General features: G+C 45.7%; 1 protein-coding gene across 1 annotated transcript in view; it reads right to left on the reverse strand.

Moving 5' to 3' along the window:
- Positions 1 to 958: 958 nt before the first annotated feature.
- The window catches only part of SLC25A15 (solute carrier family 25 member 15), a 31,959-nt gene continuing 8,523 nt past the window's right edge, over positions 959 to 24,394 (reverse strand). The window contains exons 3-7 of the mRNA XM_069601479.1: positions 20,819 to 21,077; positions 9,408 to 9,545; positions 6,599 to 6,768; positions 4,761 to 4,919; positions 959 to 3,426 (exon numbers count right to left, since the gene is read on the reverse strand). Coding sequence (XP_069457580.1) covers positions 3,302 to 3,426; positions 4,761 to 4,919; positions 6,599 to 6,768; positions 9,408 to 9,545; positions 20,819 to 21,077 — 851 coding nt within the window. The 3' untranslated portion in view covers positions 959 to 3,301. The remainder of the gene's footprint in view (positions 3,427 to 4,760; positions 4,920 to 6,598; positions 6,769 to 9,407; positions 9,546 to 20,818; positions 21,078 to 24,394) is intronic.

Here is a 24,394-nt window from a genome sequence, read left to right on the forward strand (position 1 = left end):
TGAGCCACAAATAAGGTTTGGGGGGCTGGGGCAGACCACTCCGATGAAGCAGTGTCGGAACAGCACACTGACCACCCAGGCTGGCAGCCCCAGTCAGTATTTGAGGGAGACTAGACCATCGGTTTACAGAGGAGGGCTGGTGGGTGCCAACCAAGCAGAGATGGGAGGAGACCTCTGAGCTGCCACGTGGTGGCGTGGAAGGCCCTGCAGGTGCTTCTTTTCCCCTTAAAACAGCCCACAAAGGGTCCTGCACAAAGGTGCAGCTGCCCAGCCAGAAAAATGGTCATCCTCCCCTCTCCCTCCCCCCAATGCCCTGCCCCCTTGGAGGAACCGATCTTGGAGGAAAAGGCTTTGAAATTCCTTCTACATTATGTCTCCATTATTCCCTGTACTTTGGGTTACAGAAATGTTTAAGGACAGGTTATTTCTTTTGAAATTCCTGCAGCCGTCATCTGCAGGAGGAAGATCAGCTGGCAGGCTTAGGTGGATGAGGTGAAAAGTGAGGCGAGTAAGATCTAGCTTTAATACTGGCAAAAGTTGGGAAACCCCAATTTTTCAGAATCTTGATTTTTGAAATAGAGGCAATTACAGTTGGGGGTTTTTCTCCCCTAACCCTCCAAAGTGCATCAAAATTTCTGGCAACTGTGAGCGGTCACCTAATACTGCTTTTGCTCATAAAGAGAACTTGCTCATGGCCACCTGCAGGCCTGCTTTCCTAGAACCCAGTGCTAATAATTTGTTAAACAACTTGAGAAATTTATAGAATATCAGAACGATATTGGTTTTCTTGAATAGGATTTACTGACCTGGAGGGACTTCCCTGGCAGTCCAGTGATTTAGACTCCACGCTTCCAATGCAAGGGACGCAGGTTCAATCCCTGGTCAGGGAACTAAAAGCCCACCAGCTGCGTGGTGTGGCCAAAAAGAATTTACTGACCTGGAACAGAACTATCCAAACTTGTATCAAGAAGTTTATTTTAAAAAATAGCATAGCATCCTGGCAAATCAATCACATCACATCCACAGCCTGGTGGAGGGAAAGTAATTTTTGTGGGCCAAGTTTCATCACTGCAGTGTATAGATAACATGGATTTTTATCAGTAGTTGTTTTACATCAGGAATTTTGTTGACAAAGAACAATGCTCATTGCAATAAAACCACCACCTTGAAATATCACCATACATGACTCAAGCATTCCTGACGGTTCTTTGCATGTATGTACTTAAATCATATAGTCACCTATTAGGCAAATAATTTAATGACAGAACACAAGAATTTCTTTAAACATAGTATTTCAAGCTACTATATTTTTGTCTGGAGTACACATCTGAAATGGTACAAACTGTACCTAAATCCTGAACCATGAGTTAAGCGAATAGAATGAAACAAACAAAAACACAATTCTGACTTAAGTTCCCATTCCTTACTCCCATTCACTCTTAACTTGCCTCAGACGGTTTCTGTTGAAGAAATTCAGTTACATCTTTGCAGGACAACACAGGAGAAGTAGTACTGCCAGTGGGCTCTGGAATAAGCCTCTTCTTGGGGGAACCAGTCCCCTTTATTATTTTGGCTTCAGTCCAGGCCTGTCTAGAGGAAGCACTACTCAGTAGCTACTGACCATTTAAATATGGAGAAAAGGTAGGTAGAAAAATGCTTTTCAAGACCAGGCATAACACGAACCCATTGGGCACAACGCTGAGCATCCTGCCTTCCTGACCTCCTGGCTTCCAGCAGGTGGCTAGAGTCACCACAGAGGCTTCAGGGAGAACAAAAAGCTTGCAGAAACTAGGTTTCCCACAGGGACAGACATACGGCTGAGGACTGTTACAACACATCAGCCGCTGAGGCCGATTAAGACCTTTTTATCAGAGCCCTGGGTGGTCCTGGGACCGGACGGGGCAGCTCCCTTACACCAGACGACAGAGAATAGCTGCCCCTCCCAAGTCTGTAGAAACTCAAAGAACTAGGGTTCGTGAGTAGTGCAGACAAACGGCATAGTTCAATGAAACAAGTCATTTTATTAATCAAGTCACACACCAGAGACCACGTCGCTGAAATTCACGACGGCCAGAGGCCCACGTCAAAAGGCTCTCATGCTGGAAAAGCCTGACCAGGAGTGAGGGATCCTGAGACAAAAATTCAGCCCAGCTCACCTAACACCCCTCATGGGGAGGGCAAGTCCTAAGGATGTTTGAGAGGAGAGCGCTTCGCCCAGGAGCAGCCTATCCCCCAGATGCAGAGCCAGGGCCTCTCTGGGCTTCCGCAGTCGGCTCCCTGAAGGGGCTTCTGATTGGCGGAAGCAAAGGAGGGCATGGCCCAAAAGGGAAAGAGAGTCCAATAGAATCCCTGGAACCCCACCCAGGCCAGGACCCAGAGACAGAAAGCAGCTCAAGGAAGCTGTCAGCCACCAGCTGTCAGCACCACGACGGCGGCGGCGGCAGCGGCGCCGTCCCCTCAGCCCCTTCCTCTAGCTCAAGCCCAGCAAAGGGGAGTCCCTTGGGAGAGGAGGGAGAAGCCGGCCCCGTGATGCTTCTCAAAGGCTCCGGACCACACCCAGCCCTATGTCGGGGCGCAGAATGTGGTCCTACCTGGAAGATGATTGGCACTATTTTCACAGAGGAGCATCCTAGGAGAATCCAGCATGCTTCCTCTGAAACGTCAGTCGAGAACGTGAAAGCCACACCAGTATGCGGTACATTCTCCTTTTTAAAAATCTAGAAGGACATCTTAAGTTTTCAAGCACCACAGGAAAACGTTTTAAAAACTGTACCCACTTAGTATAGTGTACGTGCTACGCAGATTTTTTTTAAAAAAGAGACCCTAGATCTAGAATGGATTACGCATGTATAACCATCCTCATGAAACATGGTTACCTCAGGTTTTTTTTTTTTTCTGATGCGATCTGAGATAAAACATGGAGCTACACTGTGCTTCACTCATGACACATAACCATCTAAACTGCATGGACACATACAGGTTTATGCAAATACCCTAGATATAGTTCTACTCAGCCCTCCAGATTAGGTATACCTCGGACCAGCAGCCCACCTACCCTGCATGTCCCACCATGGACAAGAGCAGCAATTTTTCTATTTCAATACAATTATGGGCAGAAATTATATGCTATAAAATAGAGGCTCTTCTATAAAGTTTAAGGTAGAAGAATGGAAGACAAAAAAAATAATAATAATTTGCATGAAATCAAAATAACTCCACGTTGGTCTTGTACTCTTTGAAACCCTGAGATGAACTGCAGTCCTCAAATGCCTGCACTTGGATCGAGGTTCGCTGCAACACTTCAGTATGCTTCGAACTGGTTCATCATCAACTTCCTGCTGTATTCATAGGCCAAGAAGAGGGCCCCATTGGCAGGGAATGCACGAATCAAGGTAGGTTTCAGTCCAGAATATAAGGCCGGGACTCCTAGAAGACAAAAGGGTGATCGAAGACTGAGATCCTCCCCCCCTCTTCTCGCAGAAATCCCACGACCCCACACAGCATGGATATTTTTACACTTACAAATCCAGACAATAGAGCTAAAACCCAACAGTTATGGAGCAGGTTTCCCTGGGCTAATGGAACTAAGGGCAAGGGCAGGTCTCCCAGTAAAGCTGGCGAATATTCACCAATCCCGTGCCTGTTAACTCCTAGTAGATGGATGTGGCAGAGCGGGGCCACATGGGCCGACAGAAGGCAACCAGAGTCACAGATGGCAGCGGATCTGCAGCTTCACGTGGGGGTGAGGACCATGAGGCAGTGGACCAGGAGTAAGATCATGAATGAAGTCAGAAATCTGAGCAGTATCAGGTTTCTAGTAGTATCAGTACTGCCCAAGGCGGTTCTGAAGATCTAATCAGATAAAGGAAGTGTGAGTAATTTGTAAAACTACGAAGTGTAATGCAAATTGAAAAGGGGTTACTGGGGACTTCCCTGGTGGTCTAATGGCTAGCCTTGCTCCCATTGCAGGGGGCCCAGGTTTGATCCCTGGTCAGAGAACTAGATCCCACATGCCGCAACTAAAGATTCTGCATGTCGCAATGAAGACTGAGGATCTCACATGCTGCAACTGAGACCCGGTGCAGCCAACTAAAACAACAAACGGGGTTGCTATTAGTAATAGACGTCTTGTGCTCTATCTGGGGTTAAATCAGTTTCTGCATCTTTACTGTGCTCGCTCTCAAGACATGCATGCGCCAAGTTTTAAGATGCACAGTGAATGCCAGAAGGACAGGTCTTTACTCACTAGTCGCATAAAATCGACAACCGCTATTTTCAAAAGTCTTCATCCTCCTGTATAACCAAAACCTGATAGCAAATAACCTTCCGAAATGGCCTAGTGCCTTTCTCATTCCAGAAGTCTCAGCATTAAGGATGCACACTATTTGAAATGTCTTAGCAATTCCATTAGAGCTCAGCTTCTGATAATATTGCTTAGAACAAGTGGTGCTAACTTCGAAACATCCGTCCTCTTAGACAAAAGTGTATACTTTAAAAATTCCCTCTAGGCTATTTGGAAAAAAAAATCCTGGCCTAGAGGTTAGGAGTCAGGAACTTGAAACATTCTTGAGAATAATGAAAGAACCTAAAGAAAGGGGTTTGAAAACAAATCCACAAGTGTGGGTTATATACACAGTTAGAAAAGGTTATGAGGTGGGGGAAAGAGAGCCATTATCCATGTGATCAACCTCAGCAAGACTAGCAGCGAAATGACCGCTCTCTGTACACACCACCTCTGGTTCGGCCAATGGCAGACTCACCTTCATTTTTCACGATGCTTATAAAGGTTCCGATAAATCCCGCCTGTTTTCCAGACATGGAAAGAACTTGAATCCTGGATTTGATACAATCCACTGGGTAAACAGCAAGCCACAGGCAGATTCCACCAAATCCACCACTTAACATCAAAGGGACAGGGCCTAGAGGAGAAAATGAGCAAACGGTATTTTGTCTCGAGCACAGGGGATGTGACATTTTCAGAGGTCAGGGCAGCAGGGACTGCAGGTGGGTGTAATTACCAGCGCGGAAGCTGCGGAGCACAGTTCTCTGGGGCAATGATCTAAGAGCACAGGGTCCTTGTGATAGCCTGGGGGCATCCCTCATGATGCCAGGGGCAGGGGCAGCTCCAGGGAGGGTCAGATTTAGGCTGGTCACTGTGGCCCTCCTGCCCTGTCCTCCAGAGGCCTGCCCCCCACCTCTAACCAGAACCATCAGGCCCAGCAGCATGGCAACACCCTGCCACGAGGAGTAAGAACAGAGGCCATGGAAACACAGGCTGCATCTTTTTCAACTTTCTCTTAAGTATTTTAATATATTAATACCCTACAGCCCTGATTCTCCCTTTACCGTGAAAATCTGAAGTTTTCTTATTAAACATGACAGTTAAGCCTGGGAGCACGATGATCCTCAGAACAGGTCCAAAACACTGAATGGAGGTGTTTAAGAAAAAAAATGTAATCACCCACGAGCCAAGCATTGGGTCAAGCCACTAATGAGGATACACGAGAAGGAAGGACCCTTCTCATTGCTTTCAAAATATTATCTATCAAGGGGACTTCCCTGGTGGTCCGGTGGTTAAGATTTCACCTCCTGTTGCAGAGGGGCTTGGCTTTGATCCCTGGTCAGAGAGATAAGATCCTACATGCTTGCTGCACAGCCAAAAAAAAACAAAACACAAAACAAGCAATGTTGTAACAAATTCAATAAGGATTTTTTAAAAAATGGTCCACATCAAAAAAAATCTTTGGGGGAAAAAATAAAAACAACAACACTATCAGGATTTACTACGAAGTTTAAGCTTATTCAGAGATTCTTTACAGGTGATTTCCCCCAGGAAAAATGATGTCTGCAATCTTCCTTTAAATGGACCCAGAGAGAATGCACAAATGGTATTCCAGTAAAATAAGTTTGGGAAGTCTTGCTGCAGTCCCTGCCTTGAGGAAATTACCTAGGTGGGAGGAAGGTGCTAGTTACCACCTGCCACCACGGTTACTCCCTGGCATCCAGAGGCGCCTTGGGCCAGGCGGACCCACCACAAGGGGGCGCTGTGCATAGATTCCATAGCAACCACCACCACCCGGATACTTTGGCCACCAGATGCGAAGAGCTAACTTATTTGAAAAGAGCCTGATGCTGGGAAGGGAATCCCTGCTGGCTCAGACGGTAAAGCATCTGCCCACAATGTGGGAGATCCAGGTTCGATCCCTGGGTTGGCAAGATCCCCTGGAGAAGGAAATGGCAACCCACTCTAGTACTCTTGCCTAGAAAATTCCATGGATAGAGGAGCCTGGTGGGCTACAGTCCATGAGGTCGCAAAGAGTGGGGCATGACTGAGCAACTTCACTTCTTTGATGCTGGGAAAGATTGAGGGCAGGAGGAGAAGGGGACGACAGAGGATGAGATGGCTGGATGGGATCACCGACTCAATGGATGTGAGTTTGGGTAGACTCCGGAAGTTGGTGATGGACAGGGAGGCCTGGCGTGCTGCGGTTCATGGGGTCGCAAAAAGTCAGACACCACTGAGTGACTGAACTGAACTGAACCACCACCAGGAAGCCAACACTTCAAACCCACCTGTGGTCCTCACCAACAGGCTTACCTAATTCGTCTTTCGATCTCCCCGAGGCAAAAAATGACCGGCTCAGTTCATAGCCACCAAAAAACAAGAAGTAGCCTGGTACTTCTCGAAGTAAAGTACTTGAGAGTCCATGGTAGAAGCCCAAGGGGCCGTCCTTCCTAAAGACAGTCTTCACGACAGACCAGACTGTGCTGGGTGGAGACACAGGGTGACAGAGAGTTAGGACAACATTCACACCCATCCTGTAGGCCTGATGGAGCTCTGACCACCAAGCAGCGCGTTTTGCAAACAGAGCTACCAGAATTCCAGCCCTAAAAGGCTTCTGTGGGAAAGAAGTCTCTCAGATACAATTATTTTATAACAAGTTTATTTCATCACTTGAGCTAGTCCATGTAAAGATATTTTATTAAAATGAATGCATATATTTCTAGAAATCATTATCAAAGATCTAAAAGAGTCAATTACACCCATTTTTTCAATAGTGAGTAAGTGAAACTACAATGAGATTGTCCAAACTCAGCGAGAATAAAATAGCATTGTTCGTGCCGAGTCGCCTTACCGCCTTCGATTTCTGTCTCAGCCTTTCTTTTGAGCGGGTATATTTCGAGTGAACTGGTTGTTCAGGTGTTCACAGTTTTGTTTTGCTTCCATCCAGGGAAGTGAGTAAGGAGCCTTACATGTTACTTAAAGGCAAGAACAAAAGAAATTCCAAGAGCTGAACTACGTCAGGCTAGATGCACCCAGTATTCAGTTCTTACAGAGGCAGGTGTGTAAGAATTGTTTACTTGAAGCAGATCAGGGCCTGAGGCAGCCAGAACACGGCACTCTGTGCAGGCTCTTCTTCCTGATGGTGTCTGGGGTGGGCAGGCCTGTTCCTGATAGCACCAGAAACCAAGCCTGTCGGCTTGGCAAGCCCCTCACTCCTCACTGTGTTCTCAATAGGTGACCTGGCTTGGACCAGAGAGGGATCAGGCCCCAGGTAGCAAGGCCACCTGCTTTTATTGATGGTCTGCCTTCCCAGGCATTATCCACTAGCCAGTCCCTGCCTGCAGTGCCCTCCCCTTCTATACTGAAGAAGTAATGTAATCCAGGGTTTCCCTGATGGCTCAGCAGGTCAAGAACCTGGCTGCTAATGCAGGAAACACAGGAGATGCAGGTTCGATCCCTGGATGGGGAAGATCCCCTGGAGAAGGGCATGGCAGCCCATTCCAGTGTTCTTGTCTGGAGAATCCCATGGACAGAGGAGCCTGGCAGGGTACAGTCCATAGGGTCGCAAGTGGTTGGACACGATTGAGCAACTGATGCATGGACGCACAAAGTAATTCAACTCAACACAGTTAGCCTAGTTCCAATCCAGGTCTCAACCCTCAGCTACCATATTCCCGGCTGAGCACTGCTGTACCTGAAACATGTTTTCTTTTGTACAGGGCGTCCATCTACCAGAGTCCTTTGGATCTAACAATTACTTTTTAAAAAATACTTTAAACGACTTTCAAGAGACAACTTTCTGGGTGCTGTTAATGCACTATTCATCTGGGCACCAACTGTCAAAAAAGGTTCATTTGTGACTATTTGCGGAACTGCACACTTAAGATTTCCTATGATTTCTGGGTGTGTTTGTTACTGTGTGTACACTGTATTTCAATGAAAAAAAGCATTAAAGACTTTTGAACTTCTAGGCTATGAACAATAGATTCAAATAGGTTGTAATGAATCTCTTGGCTGCAGGAAATATGGTGCTATTATGAACCCCATTTTCATTGGAAGGAAATTGACGACTCGGAATATGGTCAGATTATCTACCAGTTTGTCCCAGCAGTTTATTTATTGGCTTTTGAGTTAACCTCAGCAAAATCCATGACCAAACCTTTCATTAGTTAAATAAGCAAATTTTGGGATGAATAAGGATAATAAATTGCTTTTTAATTCAAATAATAAATAATAGTGTATATGATTCATACATTCACGGGATAACTGAAGCACTGAAGACTCGCTAAGCTTACGAGGGTTTGATGAATGTTCCTTTGTAGGTATACTTACAGGACTTCTTCTTGTTTAGTCACTAGGTCATGTCTGACTCTCTGTGACCCCATGGATTGTAGCCTACCAGGCTTCTCTGTCCATGGGATTCTCAAGGCAAGAATACTGGAGTGGGAAGCCGTTCCCTTCTCCAGGGGCACTTGAAGGATTAGGGAAGGGGTAAAGGAAGTTACTACCAGGATCTGGTGTGATCAGCATGAGCACCGATGTGAAACTGGGGAGTGAGCAAATGTTTATCCCAGAATCCAAATCGGCACCTAGGAAAGCTCAGCCTCAGTTCCAAAGCTGCTGCTATGTGTTTCCAGGTATATATGGAGGTCATGCCTTAGGCTCTCCACAGGCCAAATGAGGTAGAAGCCCTGCTTCTCCACTTTTAGGATATGAAATATTTGCCTACAGGGACTTCCCTGGTGGTTCAGTGGTTAAGACTCCACGCTTCCAATGCAGGGGGTGCCGGTTCGATCCCTGATCATGGCACTAAGATCCCACACACCTCATGGCACAGCCTCCCCCCAACAACAAAAAAAATTTTCAATTAGGAAAAATAATAAATCATTGTTAAAAAATGTCTTTTGCCTACATTCTTGGGTGGGTGGTGGGTCCAACCATCCCAAACTGTCCATTCAGAAAATGATTCACGGATTGGTGGGCACGGGGCAGGGGTGGTGGTGGGGAGTGTATGGAGTAGATAAACTGTTTTGCCTCGTAATTATAGCATAATGTAAAATTTAAAAATATTCCTTACATCAAGGCAACAGAGACCCGGCATTTGTACACGGGCAGCACTTACTTCTGGCTTTTGGCTATCTTTCCTGACGTCTCCATCTCGTACATGGTCTGCAGCCGGCACTTCACCAGCTCCGTGGGGCAGAGGACCAGGGCAGCAAAGGCAGAGGCGAAGGAGCCGGCAGCTGCGTTCTGCAGATCACTGGAAGGATGCAAGCACAGGCGGCCAGTTATTCATTCACTCGGCACTGGGCATGCTCCTACACGGATGGTAAAGCAGAGAGAGCACAGTGGAGAGGAACGCTCCTTCAGCGCCCACCAGGCGCCCACCCGGCTTCCTCTGAGGAGCCCCCACCCTGTGGGGGTGATAGCGGCACCCTGACTCCCGGGGAGAATGATGCTTAAGAGATGATGCCAACGTGCTCAGTCACGCAGCTGCTAAGTGGCAACACTAGGCTTCAAACCCAGGTCTCTCTGATGGCAAACCCATGCTTCTTTTACTAGTCATAGAGCTATGGCCTGGACCCCACCCCCAGATTCCAATGTTGAAGCCTTCACCCTCCGTGTGATAGTACCTGGAGGAAAGTCTTTGGGGGGTAATAAGTTTGAGATGGGGTCTTGATGTGATTAGTGGAAGACACTGGAGAGCAGGCTGGTGTTCTCTCCACCATGGGAGAGGTCAGGCAGGCGTCCCTCTGCAAACCAGGAGACGGCCCTCGCTGGAAACCAAATGAGCCAGCACCTACCTCATTCCTAGACTTCCTAGCCTCCAGAACCGTGAGAAACAAGTGTTTATTTTTAAACCACCCAGTCCAGGGTATTTTGTTCTAGCAGTCAGAACTAAGACAAAAAGTGACACAGAGAAACCAAATATGGAAGAAAAAATTCCCCAAGGTCCCACCACCCCAAACACATATTAATACTCCCCTGTGTTTGCTGCTGAGCTTTAAATAAAACCAGTTTTCAAGGCCATCCCTATATGCCCTGCATCCAGCCAGAGCAACAGCAAGTGTAATGTAACTACTACAGATGAAACTAAGATCACGGCATCCGGTCCCATCACTTCATGGAAAATAGAGGGGGAAACAGTGGAAACAGTGTCAGACTTTATTTTTGGGGGGCTCCAAAATCACTGCAGATGGTGACTGCAGCCATGAAATTAAAAGACGCTTGCTCCTTGGAAGAAAAGTTATGACCAACCTAGACAGCTTATTAAAAAGCAGAGACATTACTTGGCCAACAAAGGTCCATCTATTCAAAGCTATGGTTTTTCCAGTAGTCATGTATGGATGTGAGAGTTGGACTATAAAGAAAGCTGAGCGCCAAAGAAATGATGCTTTTGAACTGTGGTGGTGGAGAAGACTCTTGAGAGTCCCTTGAAGGGACTAGATCTGATAGACAGGGTGCCTGATGAACTATGGACGGAGGTTCATGACATTGTACAGGGATCAAGACCATCCATATGGAAAAAAAAAAAAGCAAAATGGCTGTCTGAGGAGGCGTTACAAATAGCTGCGAAAAGAAGAGAAGGGAAAAGCAAAGGAGAAAAGGAAAGATATACCTATTTGAATGCAGAGTTCCAAAAAATAGCAAGGTATGGTAAGAAAGCCTTCCTCAGCAATCAATACAAAGAGATAGAAGAAAACAATAGAATGGGAAAGACTAGAGAATTCTTCAAGAAAATTAGAGCTACCAAGGGAACATTTCACGCAAAGATGGGCTCGATAAAGGACAGAAATGGTATGGACCTAACAGAAGCAGAAAATATTAAGAAGAGGTGGCAAGAATACACAGAAGAACTGTACAAAAAAGATCTTCATGACCCAGATAATCATGATAGTGTGATCACTCATCTAGAGCCAGACATCCTGGAATGTGAAGTCAAGTGGGCCTCAGGAAGTATCACTATGAACAAAGCTACTGGAGGTGATGGAATTCCAGTTGAGCTATTTCAAATCCCGAAAGATGATGCTGTGAAAGTGCTGCACTCAATATGCCAGCAAATTTGGAAAACTCAGCAGTGGCCACAGGACTGGAAAAGGCCAGTTTTCATTCCAATCCCAAAGAAAGGCAATGCCAAAGAATGCTCAAACTACCACACAATTGCACTCATCTCACATGATAGTAAAGTAATGCTCAAAATTCTCCAAGCCAGGCTTCAGCAATATGTGAACCATGAACTTCCAGATATTCAAGCTGGTTTTAGAAAAGGCAGAGGAACCAGAGATCAAATTACCAACATCTGCTGGATCACAGAAAAAGCAAGAGAGTTCCAGAAAAACATCTATTTCTGCTTTACTGACTATGCCAAAGCCTTTGACTGTGTGGATCACAATAAACTGTGGAAAATTCTGAAAGAGATGGGAATACCAGACCACCTGACCTGCCTCTTGAGAAATCTGTGTGTAGGTCAGGAAACAACAGTTAGAACTAGATATGGAACAAGACACTGGCTCCAAATAGGAAAAGGAATACGTCAGGGCTGTATATTGTCACCCTGCGTATTTAACTTCTATGCAGAGTACATCATGAGAAACGCTGGACTGGATGAAGCACAAGCTGGAATCAAGATTGCCAGGAGAAATATCAATAACCTCAGATATGCAGATGACACCACCCTTATGGCAGAAAGTGAAGAAGAACTAAAGAGCCTCTTGATGAAAGTGAAAGAGGAGAGTGAAAAAGTTGGCTTAAAGCTCACCATTCAGAAAACGAAGATCATGGCATCTGGTCCCATCACTTCATGGCAAGTAGATGGGGAAACAGTGTCAGATATTTTTTGGGGGGTGGGGGGAGCTCCAAAATCACGGCAGATGGTGATTGCAGCCATGAAATTGAAAGACGCTTACTCCTTGGAAGGAAAGCTATGACCAACCTAGACAGCATATTAAAAAACAAAGACTTTATTTTGTCAACAAAGGTCCTTGTAGTCAAGGCTATGGTTTTTCCAGTAGTTATGCATGGATGTGAGAGTTGGACTATAAAGAAAGCTGAGCGCCAAAGAATTGATGCTTTTGAACTGTGGTGTTGGAGAAGAATCTTGAGAGTCCCTTGGACTGCAAGGAGATCCAACCAGTCCATCCTAAAGGAGATCAGTCCTGGGTGTTCATTGGAAGGACTGATGTTGAAGCTGAAACTCCAATACTCTGGTCACCTGATACAAAGAGCTGACTCACTGGAAAAGACCCTGATGCTGGGAAAGACTGAGGGCAGGAGGAGAAGGGGATGACCGAGAATGAGATGGTTGGATGGCATCACTGACTCAATGGACATGAGTTTGGGTAAACTCTGGGAGTTGGTGGTGGACAGGGAGGCCTGTCATGCTGCAGTTCATGGGGTCACAAAGAGCTGGACATGACTGAGCAACTGAACTGAACTTGGACTGCAAGGAGATCCAACCAGTCCATCCTAAAGGAAATCAGTCCTGAATTTTCATTGGAAGGACTAATGCTGAAGCTGAAACTCCAATACTTTGGCCACCTGATGCAAAGAAAGAAAAAAAAGTAAAGTTGCTCAGTTGTGTCTAACTCTCTGCAACCCCCTGGCCTGTAGCCTACCAGGTTCCTCCGTCCATGGGATTTTCCAGGCAAGAATACTGGAGTAGGTTGCCATTTCCTTCTCCAGGAGATCTTCCCAATCCAGGGATTGAACACATTGTAGGCAGGCACTTTACCGTCTGAGCCACCAGGGCATACGAAGAGCTGACTCATTGGAAAAGACCCTGATGCTGGGAAACATTGAAGGCGGGAGGAGAAGGGGATGACAGAGGATGAGATGGTTGGATGGCATCACCAACACAATGGACATGAGTTTGAGTAAACTCTGGGAGTTGGTGATGGATAGGGAGTCCTGCTGCAGTCCATGGGGTCGCAGAGTCAGACATGACTGAGCGACTGAACTGATGAAAACACAGGATAAACTTTGAAGCAAAAAGCTGCTCATTGCAAAAAGACTTTCCAGCTCAGCTGATGACCTCCTGGAGCTCAGCCACAGAGGGGCACGGGTGTGGTATAGTGGTGCCACAGGACGGGGGCAGCCAGTGTGAGTCAGCAAGCTGGATGCTTGTAGGGCAGATGGCAAAGCTGGAAATCTAGATGGAGGAATGAATGCACACAAATACAGAAAGAGAAGAATTCACTGAATCCTTCATCTCACATGGGTTTAGCACCACCAGCCTGAGGCACCAGCAGGGCTGTGAAGCTGGAACCCGCTAAGAGTTCCAGAATATGGGGGAAAGTACGCAGAACAAATTGTCAGGAAGACTCCTGAGGGTTCATGGACATGAGCAAAGGAGGCCGTCTCCAAGCCGCAGGGCAGGGTTCTGTCACGAGGGCGCCTCTGGTGCGTGTGGGGACAGTCTTTAGCTGGGCTGAAGGACTGAGCTGCTCACAGCAACACGTGGTCATGACGCTGACCTGTTAAATCCCAGCAAAAGGCTGTCACTGACAACTAGAGCAACTCACAGACCTCCAGAAGACCCCAAAGGTAACTCCCAGGGCAGCCTGCCAGGTAGAAAGGTCCCCTCATGATTCATCTCCCATCTAGAAGTAAATGCCTAACAGACACACCACATTCAGCTGTCCTAAAGTTACAATAAACCAACCCACTTACATCAAAGGACAGTCATCAGAACAGGAAATCAGTAAGGAAACACAGGTCTTAAATGACACGTAAGACCAAACAGACTTAACTCCTATTCATAGAACATTCCCTCAGGGAGCGGTATACATTCTTCTCAAGAGCACATGGAACATTCTCCAGGATAGGTCACATGCTGGGCCACAAATCAAGCCTTGGTAAATTTAATAAAACTGAAGTCATATCAAACATCTTTTCCAGCCACAATGCTATGAGATTGGAAATCAATCGCAAGAAAACTGTTTAAAAAAAAACAAAAAACACCAAATATGTGGAGACTAAACAATGTTACTAAGCAACCAATGGACCACTGAAAAAACCAAGGAGGCAATACAAAATTACCTATATGAAAAGCAACTATACTTCAATCTTATAAGTTGAAAAAAAAATTTCCTAGAGACAAATGACAATGAAAACAAAACAATCCAAAACCTATGGGACTCAGCAAAAGTAGTTCTATGAGGGAATTTTATAGCAATACAATCTTACATCAGGAAACAAGAAAAATCTAAAAAAAAAAATCTTAATCTGACATCTAAAGCAACCAGAAAAAGAACAGATAAAACTCAACATTAGTAAAAGGAAAAAAACCAAAGACCAGAGCAGAAATAAATAAGAGATGAAGAAAATAATAGAAAAGATCAATGAAACTAAAAGCTTAGCCAGATTTATCAAGAAAAAATGGGAGAGCGCTCAAGTCAATAAAGTTAGAAATAAAAAAGGAGAAGTTACAACCAAGACTACAGAAATACAAAGGATCATAAGAGGCTACTGTGTTTAGTCACTCAGTCATGTCTGACTCTCTGTGACTGTACCTGCCGGGCTCCTCTGTCCATGGGGATTCTCCAGGCAAGAATACTGGAGTGGGTTGCCATGCCCTCCTCCTGGGATCTTCCCATCTCAGGGATCGAACCCAGGTCTCCCACATTGCAGGTGGATTCTTTTCACTGTCTGAGCCACCAGGGAGGCCCATGAGAGAGAGAGTGAGACTACTACAAGCAACCATATGCCAACAAAATGGACAACCTAGAAGAAATGGACAAAGTCCATTTTAGAAAGGTACAACCTTCCAAGACTGAACCAGGACGAAATAGAAAATATGAACAGACCAGTAACAAGTACTGAAATTGAAAATGATTAAACGGCTTTTAACATGGGACTTCCCTGGTGGTCCAGTGGTTAAGAACCCTCCCTGCAATGCAGGGGACATGAGTTTGATCCCTGGTCAGGGCACTAAGATCCCACATGCTGCAGGGCAACTGAGCCCTGGAGCTGCAACTACAGAGACCTGTGCTCTGGAGCCTGCGTGTCACGACTAGAGTCTGTGAGCGGCAGTGAAGATCCCACATGCTGCAACTAAGTGAAAGTGAAAAAGTGAAAGTGAAGTCGCTCAGCCGTGTCTGACTCTTAGTGACCTCACGGACTGCAGCCTACCACGCCCCTCCATTCATGGAATTCTCCAGTTAAGAATACTGGAGTGGGTTGCCATTGCCTTCTCCAACTACAAAGCTACACTAATCAAACAAAAAACTGGCAAAAAAAAAAAAACAAAAACCCCAATATGAATCAATATAACAGGACAGAAAGTCCAGGGATAAACCTACACACCTGTGGTCACTAATCTATGACAAAGGAGACAAAAACATACAATAGAGAAAAGACAGTCTCTTCAATAAGTGGTGCTGGGGAAAATGGACAGCTACAGGGAAAAGAATGAAATTAGAACATTCTCTAACACCACACACAAAAATAAAATGGATTACAAATCTAAACGCAAGACCAGATGCTATAAAACTCAGAGGGAAACAGGCAGAACACTGACAAACTGCAGCAATATCTTTCTGAATCTGCCTTCCAGAGTGATGAAAATAAAAACAAAAATAAACAAATGGGACCTAATTGTACTTAAAAGCATTTGCACAGCACAGGAAACCATAAGAAAACAAAAAGACAACTCACAGAATAGGAGAAAATATCTGCAAGCAAAGGAACCAACAAAGGATTTATCTCCAAAAATATACAAACAGCTTGTGCAACTCTAATCAAAAAAACCACCCAATCCAAAAATGGGCAGAAGATCCAGACATTTCTCCAAGGAAGATACACAGATGGCCAAAAAGCACATGGCAAATGTTTCACATCACTAATTATTAGAGAAATGCAAATCAAAACTATAATGAGGTATCACCTCACACTGCTCAGAACAACCATCATCAAAAAGCCTACAGACAAATGCTGGAGAGGGTATGGAGAAAGGGAAAGCCGCTTACACCATTGGTGGGAATGTAAATTTGTACAACCACTGTGGAGAACGGTGTGAGGGTTCCTAAAAAACTAAAATTAGAAATAAAAATAGAAAATGATCCAGCAATCCCACTTCTAGGCATATGTCCAGAGAAAACCATACTTTGAAAAGATACACGTACCCCAGTGTTCACTGAGGCACTGTTTACAACAGCCAAGACATGGAAGCAACCTAATCGTCCACTGGCAAAGGAATGGATAATGAAGATGTGATACATACATACATGGAATATTATGCAGCCATAAAAAAGCAATGAAATCATGCCTTTTGCAGCAACGTCAATGGACCAAGAGATCAGCATACTAAGTGAAGTAAATCAAAGACAAATATCATACAGTATCATTTATATGTGGAATCTTAAAAAAAATTAAACAAATGAACTTATTTACAAAAACAAACTCACAGACTTCCAAAACAAACTTAAGGTTACCAAAGGGGAAACATGGGAATAAATTAGGAGTTTGGGACTAACATATACACACTACTATATATAATCAAGCCCGTTCAGTCGCTCAGTCGTGTCCAACTCTTTGCGACCCCATGGACTGCAGCACGCCAGGCTTCCCTGTCCATCACCAAGTTCTGGAGCTTGCTCAAACTCATGCCCATCGAGTTGGTGATGCCATCCAACCATCTCATCCTCTGTCATCCCCGTCTCTCCCTGTCTTCAATCTTTCCCAGCATCAGGGTCTTTTCCAGTGAGTCATTTCTTTGCATCAGGTGGCCAAAGTACTGGAGTTTCAACTTCAGCATCAGTCCTTCCAATGAATACTCAGAACTGATTTCCTTTAGGATTGACCGGTTTGATCTCCTTGCAGTCAATCAACAAGGGCCTACTATATAGCACAGGGAACACCGCTCAATATTCTATATTAATCTACATGGGAAAACAACCTTAAAAAGAATGGAGATGGTTTTATATATCTATATATCTATATATCTAATTATCACTTAGCTGTACACCTAAAACTAATAACATTGTAAATAAAATATACACCAATAGAAAATAAAAATTAAATTTAAAAAATAGTGTTTTGGAAACCATTAAAAAGAAGTTACAATAAACTAATGGTTGCAGAAACTGGAGTCAAACATTACTACAGGCAAAGCTTACTTTACTGTGCTTCACCTTACTGCACTTTGAAGATACTGCATTTTTTAAAATCAAAGGTTTGTGGCAATCCCAAGTTGTCACATGATGGCTAGTATTTTTTAGCAATGAAGTATTTTAAAATTGGGCTTCCTAGGTTTTACCTACATTCAGGAGACCTAGGTTCAAGCCCTGTGTTGGGAAGAATCCCTGGAGAAGGAAATGGCAATCCACTCAGAATTCTTTTTTGGGAAATCCCATGGACAGAGGAGCCTGGTGGGCTACAGTCTATGGGGTCACAAGACTCAGACATGACTTAGTGACTAAACCACCATTTTAAAATTAAGGTAGGTACATTGGATTTTGAGGCATAATACTATTGCATACTTAACAGATTGCCTTTCCCTCCTCCAGGGGATCTTCCCAATCCAGGAATCAAACCCGGGTCTCCACGCTGCATTGCAGGTGGATTCTTTACCAGGTGAGCGACAAGGGAACCCCACAATATGGTGTAAACTTAACTTTATATGCACTGGGAAACCAATCTGGAACCAAACCCAGAATATTTGACATGTGCCTGCACAAAGCCAAGGGCCGTCTACCCTCTCCAATTTGATTTCCTGCCTCTGGTGGCCTGGCATTGGTGCCTTAGGTGACTGTGAAGTGGGTGCCCAGGGCCAAGCCAGCCTGTTGCACACCCAGGCCTCAAAAGAGCTGACTTGGAGCGGGCTCTCTTTTAGGAGGGAGATGCTGGCCTTCCTTTTAGAGACTGACATGTCAGAGCATTACCAGAAGAGCCAGCTCCACAGTTGCACTGGCACCCAGCTTTCTAGGGGTGGGGACTGCCAGACACTGTCCCCTCCAGCCTTCCCACTTCACTCCTGCTTGGCTTGTTTGTCAAAACCAAAGCTTAAATGGTTTGTCTCTTGGCTAGCCTGCAGATCTGTAATTGGCCTCCCTCTGGGGCTCTCTGTCAACCTGCTGACAGGCCGTAGTCAATTAGGGTCATTGACCAGGGTTGGCCAAGCTTGCTGGAACAAAGGTGGCACTGATAAATGCAGACGGCTATTCAATCTAAGAGGCAGTAACGCCTGAACGAACCCCAAGCATGCTGACACAGGGCAGCTCAAGGCCAAGTCGGATCTGCAGTGGACTTTGGCTTTCTAATAAATACTTTTTGCACAGGTGAGGGACACAGGCCTCAGGCTGTGCCCACAGTATAAACATTTAGACCTGGAGCTCAAGTGGCAGTCAGTGTGGCTGGGATTGGTAAGAATCAACTGTTTTTGTCACCCATTCAACAAACATGTACCTGTGTATTCCTGCTGTGTCAGACTCCTTCCGGCCAAGGATGGAAAGAGAACAGTACTCAGGGACGTGTTCAAACTGAGAACAGACAAATATTTACAGCAGTCCTGCAGAAATTCACCAGGTGCCCACAAGCAGGTCTTTGCTTTTGCTGCATCTGCGTAACTATTAATCTTATCTCTGGACCTGACCTCCTACAAAGTACTCCAGAGCCTGCCAGTGGTCTGATGGGAAGAGTGCTGGTTGAAGGGTGCAGAAGACATGGCCGGGGTCCCGGCTGCATCACATATTAGCCCGTGTCAGTGTCTGTGCCAGAGTTTCCCTGCCTATGAAACAGAGACCACTGCCTGCCTGGATGCTCTCACAGGACCACGGGGTGAGGGCTAGGGAAGCATGGCATGCATGTCAGAGCTTTACAAGCTCTCAGGCAGTATATGCTCAACGGTAATGAGCAACACTGCTCTGCAGAATGAAAAAAGGCACCAGGTCCCTGTCCCCCAAGTTCCAAAAAAAAAAGGCAAGGAGGGCTTCCCTGGGTGGTTCATTGGTGGAGAATTTGCCTGCCAAGGTAGGAGATGTGGGTTTGATCCCTCGTCTGGGAGGATCCCACCTGCCAAAGAGTAACTAAGCACAACTACTGAGCCTGTGCTCTAGAGCCCTGGAGCTGCAATTACTGAAGCCCCCATGCCAGAGAACCCATGTTCTGCAAGAGCAGCCTCAATGAGAAGCCTGTGCATTTCAACAAAGAGTAGTCCCTACTTGCCCCAACTACAGAAAGCCTGTGCGCAGCAACAAGGACCCAACACAGCCAAAGGAAAATTTTAAAAAACAATAATAAAATAAAATAAATCAATGTTCAAAAGAGCTAAGGGTTAACGTCCCAGTGCTTTCCAAATTCCTTTCATCTCTGTATAATAAATACCCAAGAGACGACCAAGCACACGCCAAAGTCTGATGTTTGGGGCACACGTGGCCCAGGAAACATACCCCCACCTGCATCTTCTCAGATGCTCTGATCCTCCTTAAGATTCCAACTTCCTCCTCAAACCTCTTTGACTGCATTTTCCTGATGACGTGGAACCCAAAACTCGGATCACGAGTCGGATCTCTGGTTTAAGCTCTGCACTTCCGTCTCGAGAAGCGGCACCCATAAGCAGCATTTGAAAAGCGTGTTCCCCGAAAATCACATGATATCACTTACAGGTGGAATCTAATTTTTAAAAATGGCACCAATGAACTTATTTACAAAACAGAAACAGACTCACAGATCGTAGAATCAAACTTCTAATTACTAAAGGGGAAATGGTGGCAGGAAGGATAAATTAGGAGATTGGGATGAGCATACACATACTACTATATATGAAATAGATAACCAACAGGGTCCTACTATATAGCACAGGGAACTCTACTCAATATTCTGTAACAACCTATGTGGGAAAATAGTCTTGAAAAAGAATGGATATATGTATAACTGATTCACTTTGCTGTACAGCTGAAACAACATTGTAAATGAACTATACTCCAATCAAAAGGAAAAAAACTGGACTTCCCTGGTGATACAGTGGATAGGAATATGCCTGCCAAGGTAGGGGACACGGGTTCAATCCCTGGTCCAGGAAGATTTCACATGCCATGGAGCAACCAAGCCCGTGTGCTGCAACCACTGAGTCCACGCAATTACTGACGCCCATGTGCCTGGAGCCTGTGTTCCATAATAAAGCTACTGCAACGAGAAGCCTGCGTGCCGCAATGAAGAGTAGCCCCCTCACTCTCTGCAACGAGAAAGCTCATGCATAGCAGTGAAGACCCAGCTGAACCAAAAAATAATACTAATAATAAAAGAAAAGAAAAATAATCCTTAAAAAAAAAGAAAGAAAAGCATCTTCCTGAAGAATGGGACGAAGGTGAGGGTGGCTGGTTCTCCGTGGTGGATTGTGGGCAACTCTTTTACATAACACATATGTATGTGCTTGCCCAGTTTCCTATGACAGTGATGGATCACTTCAGAATCAAGAAAGTGGTTAATGTTAAAACAAACAAAAAAAGGAAATGTTCTTCCCAATAAGGTCTCTTAAAGTTCTTGACCAAATAAGTGCTGGTTTTCAAACAAAGAGGGTCGGCGCGCTCAACTCACCTGAGCTTGGCCTGCCGGTCCAGTCCAACCACCTTCCGCACCACCTGCTGGCAGAAGCCGTAGCACATGAAGAGGACGGAGTTCTCGGCGATGTTGGCGATGAGCGCCGGGCTGGTGCCCTTGTAGAAGCCCCGCAAGCCCACCTGGGAGTAGGTCTTGAGGCAGCAATCGGTGAGGCCCCGGTACAGGTCGGGGAACGTCTGCATCTTCACCTTCATGGTGTCGAATGGCTGCCCGGTCAGGACACACGCGGTGCCCCCTGCAACCAGGACAGAGTCCTCGTCCAGCCCGAGTCCATGGATTCACGGCAGGCTGCAGCCCCGGGGACCCTTGGAGATGAGGGCCAGGCAGCCCACCCCCGGGCTAACTTCTCCATCATCTCCTTTTGACTTTTTCTCCCCCTAAGACCTTCTAGCCCAGTTCAGTAAAACTTCCAGGGGTTTCCCTGTGTGCCGGGTCCCCTGCCCAGCCCTGAAGGAGCTCACACTCAGCAGGGGAGAAGGGCGTGTTAAGCAATCAGAGCCACTGATGTGAAGGTGGGATGTGTGTTCAGGAGCATCGGTCAGAGGCACCCGGGGTTGAAGCCTGACTCTGCTATGAGATCCAGGACAAGCCATGTGACTTCTGAGCCGCAGTTCCCTACTGGGATAGCATGAGGATTAGGATAAGGGTCTAACATTACGGTTGCTACACAAGTGGTTAATTGATAGGGGTTAACTGTGTGTGCGTCCACATAAAAGGAAGGGGAGAGGAATGGTCTGGAAAGAGTTCATCACTCCTCTCTCTGTTGCCCAGTGGTCCTGATGACTATCAGAAAAATAACAGGAGACTAGGCCACAGAGAAGGAAAACAAAGAGCCGAATTAGTCCCCAAAGAGCTGAATGTTTGCCCCTATGGGAAAACCTCTTATCTGGACTCCAATGACTTGTATTCAGACAGGAGCTGGATTGAAACCTACCTTGCTTCAGTTCAGTTGCTCAGTCGTGTCCGACTTTTTGCGACCCCATGAATTGCAGCACACCGGGCCTCCCTGTCCACCACCAACTCCCGGAGTTTACCCAAACTCATGTCCATTGAGTTGGTGATGCCATCCAACCATCTCATCCTCTGTCATCCCTTTCTCCTCCTGCCCTCAATCTTTCCCAGCATCAGGGTCTTTTCCAATGAGTCAGCTCTTCGCATGAGGTGGCCAGAGTACTGGAGATTCACCTTCAACATCATTCCTTCCAAAGAAATCCCAGGGCTGATCTCCTTCAGAATGGACTGGTTGGATCTCCTTGCACTCCAAGGGACTCTCAAGAGTCTTCTCCAACACCACAGTTCAAAAGCATCAATTCTTTTGCACTTACCTTTCTTTATAGCTTAGCACACATATTTATATGCTTTTATACTGTTAAGAGTATTAAATACAGCAAAATCTAAACTGCATTCAATTACAACTCTGATGTGAGGAAGAGAATGATTTATAAACCCTGCAACTCATTGGAAAAGACCCTTATGCTGGGGAAAGTGTGAGGGCAAGAGGAGAAGCGTGCAACAAAGGATGAAATGGTTGGATGGCAGCACTGACTCATAGACATGAGTTTGAGAAAACTCCAGGAGATAGTGAAGGATAGGGAAGCCTGGCGTGCTGCAGTTCATGGGGTCACAAACGGTTGGACACAACTTAGTGACCGAACAACAACATGAACCCTGTGATATCCCCAGACCCTGGGCTGGGTCAGCATTTGGGGAACTGTCCCTGGTGAACACTTCCACCTCCCCTTGGGCCAGGATGTCCCCTACCTGTGCCAGGACACACAACCATTGGATGAGGTTATTAAAGCCTCAGCAAAGTTGAAGAGAAGGCAAGCAACCTAATGTCCATAGACAGAGGAATGGATAAGCAAGAAGTGGTACATATATGTGATGGAATATCACTCAGCCACAAAAAGGAATGGAACTGAGTCGTTTGCAGCGATGTGGATAAAGCCAGAAAAACAAATAATGTCTATTAATGTATATATACGGACTCTGGGAAAATGGTACCGATGAACCTATTTGCAGGGCAGGAATAGAGACACAGATGGAGACTTGCGGACACAGGAGGGTGAGACCAATTGCGAGGGCAGCACGTATGTCTGTACACCACCATATGTAAAAGACAGAGCTGGTGGGAAGCTGCTGATAGCTGGGAGCTCAGCTCGTGCTCTGTGATGGCCTAGAGGGGTGGGACGGGGACTCACGAGGGAAGGGATATACGGCTGATTCATGTTGTTGTACAGAAGAAACTAACACTGTAAAGCAATTATCCTCCAATTTAAAAACAAAACAAAACAAAAAAGCCGGAGAAGGCTGACACAAAGTACTTCAGAAATGTAATTTCACAACTTTGACATAATAAGTTACTTCAACTACGCTGTGGAAAGTAGAGATGGAGGGAGGGCTGTTAGGAATAACTCCCAATTATTGGTAGATGAACATTTACCCAAGAGTCTGAAAACAGAACTGTTAAGCAAGCACGGGTATGGTCTCCGTGACCCTGTCACCATTGTTCCTCCCTTCTAGGAGAGCAATGACACGTTTCTGCTTTTGTCCTGCCCCACCATCGCCAGTCCTGAATTAGCGGAATATAATTTAATAAGATGTTACCGTAATTAGTCATTCCCTCCCAGGTACTGATGGGCTAGGATGAAATAAGATCCTACCCATGTCAAAAATAATCATTTCAAAAGAAAAGGTGACTGTCAGAATTTTTAAAGTGGGTTCATAATCTTGACAGCCTAGATGGGGCTACATGGAATAAAGCATTTAATTCAGAGCATTAAAATCCTATCCTAACCAGGAGTTTTCCATATTTTCACCCAACCATCCTGAACAGCGCAGACATCTGGGTTGCTACAGTACCCATTTGCTGCTTATCTATAACAGTTTCCATCTCCAACAGGGAGAAAGTAGGAGGCTAATGTACTTCCAATGCTACCTACAACTCTCTCCCTTGATCCACTGATGCAAGCTAACTTCCTACGTAACTTGCGGCTGTCGTTTAGTCACTCAGCCACGTCCACCTCTTTTGCAACCCGGTGGACTGTAGTCTGCCAGGCTCCTCTATCCATGGGATTTTCCCGGCAAGAATACTGGAGTTGGTTGCCATTTCCTCCTCCAGGGGATCTTCCTGACCCAGGGATCGAACCCTCATCTCTGCCTCTTCTGCATTGCAGGCGGACTCTGTACCACTGAGCCACCAGGGAAGCTCGGACGGATGACACAGTCACGGCACTCATCCCGGCCTGCGCAAGGAGGTGATAACTATTCCGAACACCAGCACTAACCCAAGACCAAGACAGTCCTCATACCTGCTGGGTCTACGAAGCTTTGAATAATTTACAGGAATTATCTCTTTCCCTATTTGCCTAGAGCTCAGACCTCTGATCATCTTGCTCTCCATAAGAAACAAGAGGGGGTTCCTCCAATCAAAAAAAAAATAATAATTTTTAAAAGTTCATTAAAAAGAAAAAAAAAAAAGAAACAAAAGGGGGACTTCCCTGGCGGTCCAGTGGTTGAGATTCCAAGGCACAATTTGATCCCTAGTCGGGC

Source organism: Ovis canadensis, chromosome 10, assembly GCF_042477335.2.
Source record: "Ovis canadensis isolate MfBH-ARS-UI-01 breed Bighorn chromosome 10, ARS-UI_OviCan_v2, whole genome shotgun sequence".
Classification (NCBI taxonomy): domain Eukaryota; kingdom Metazoa; phylum Chordata; class Mammalia; order Artiodactyla; family Bovidae; genus Ovis; species Ovis canadensis.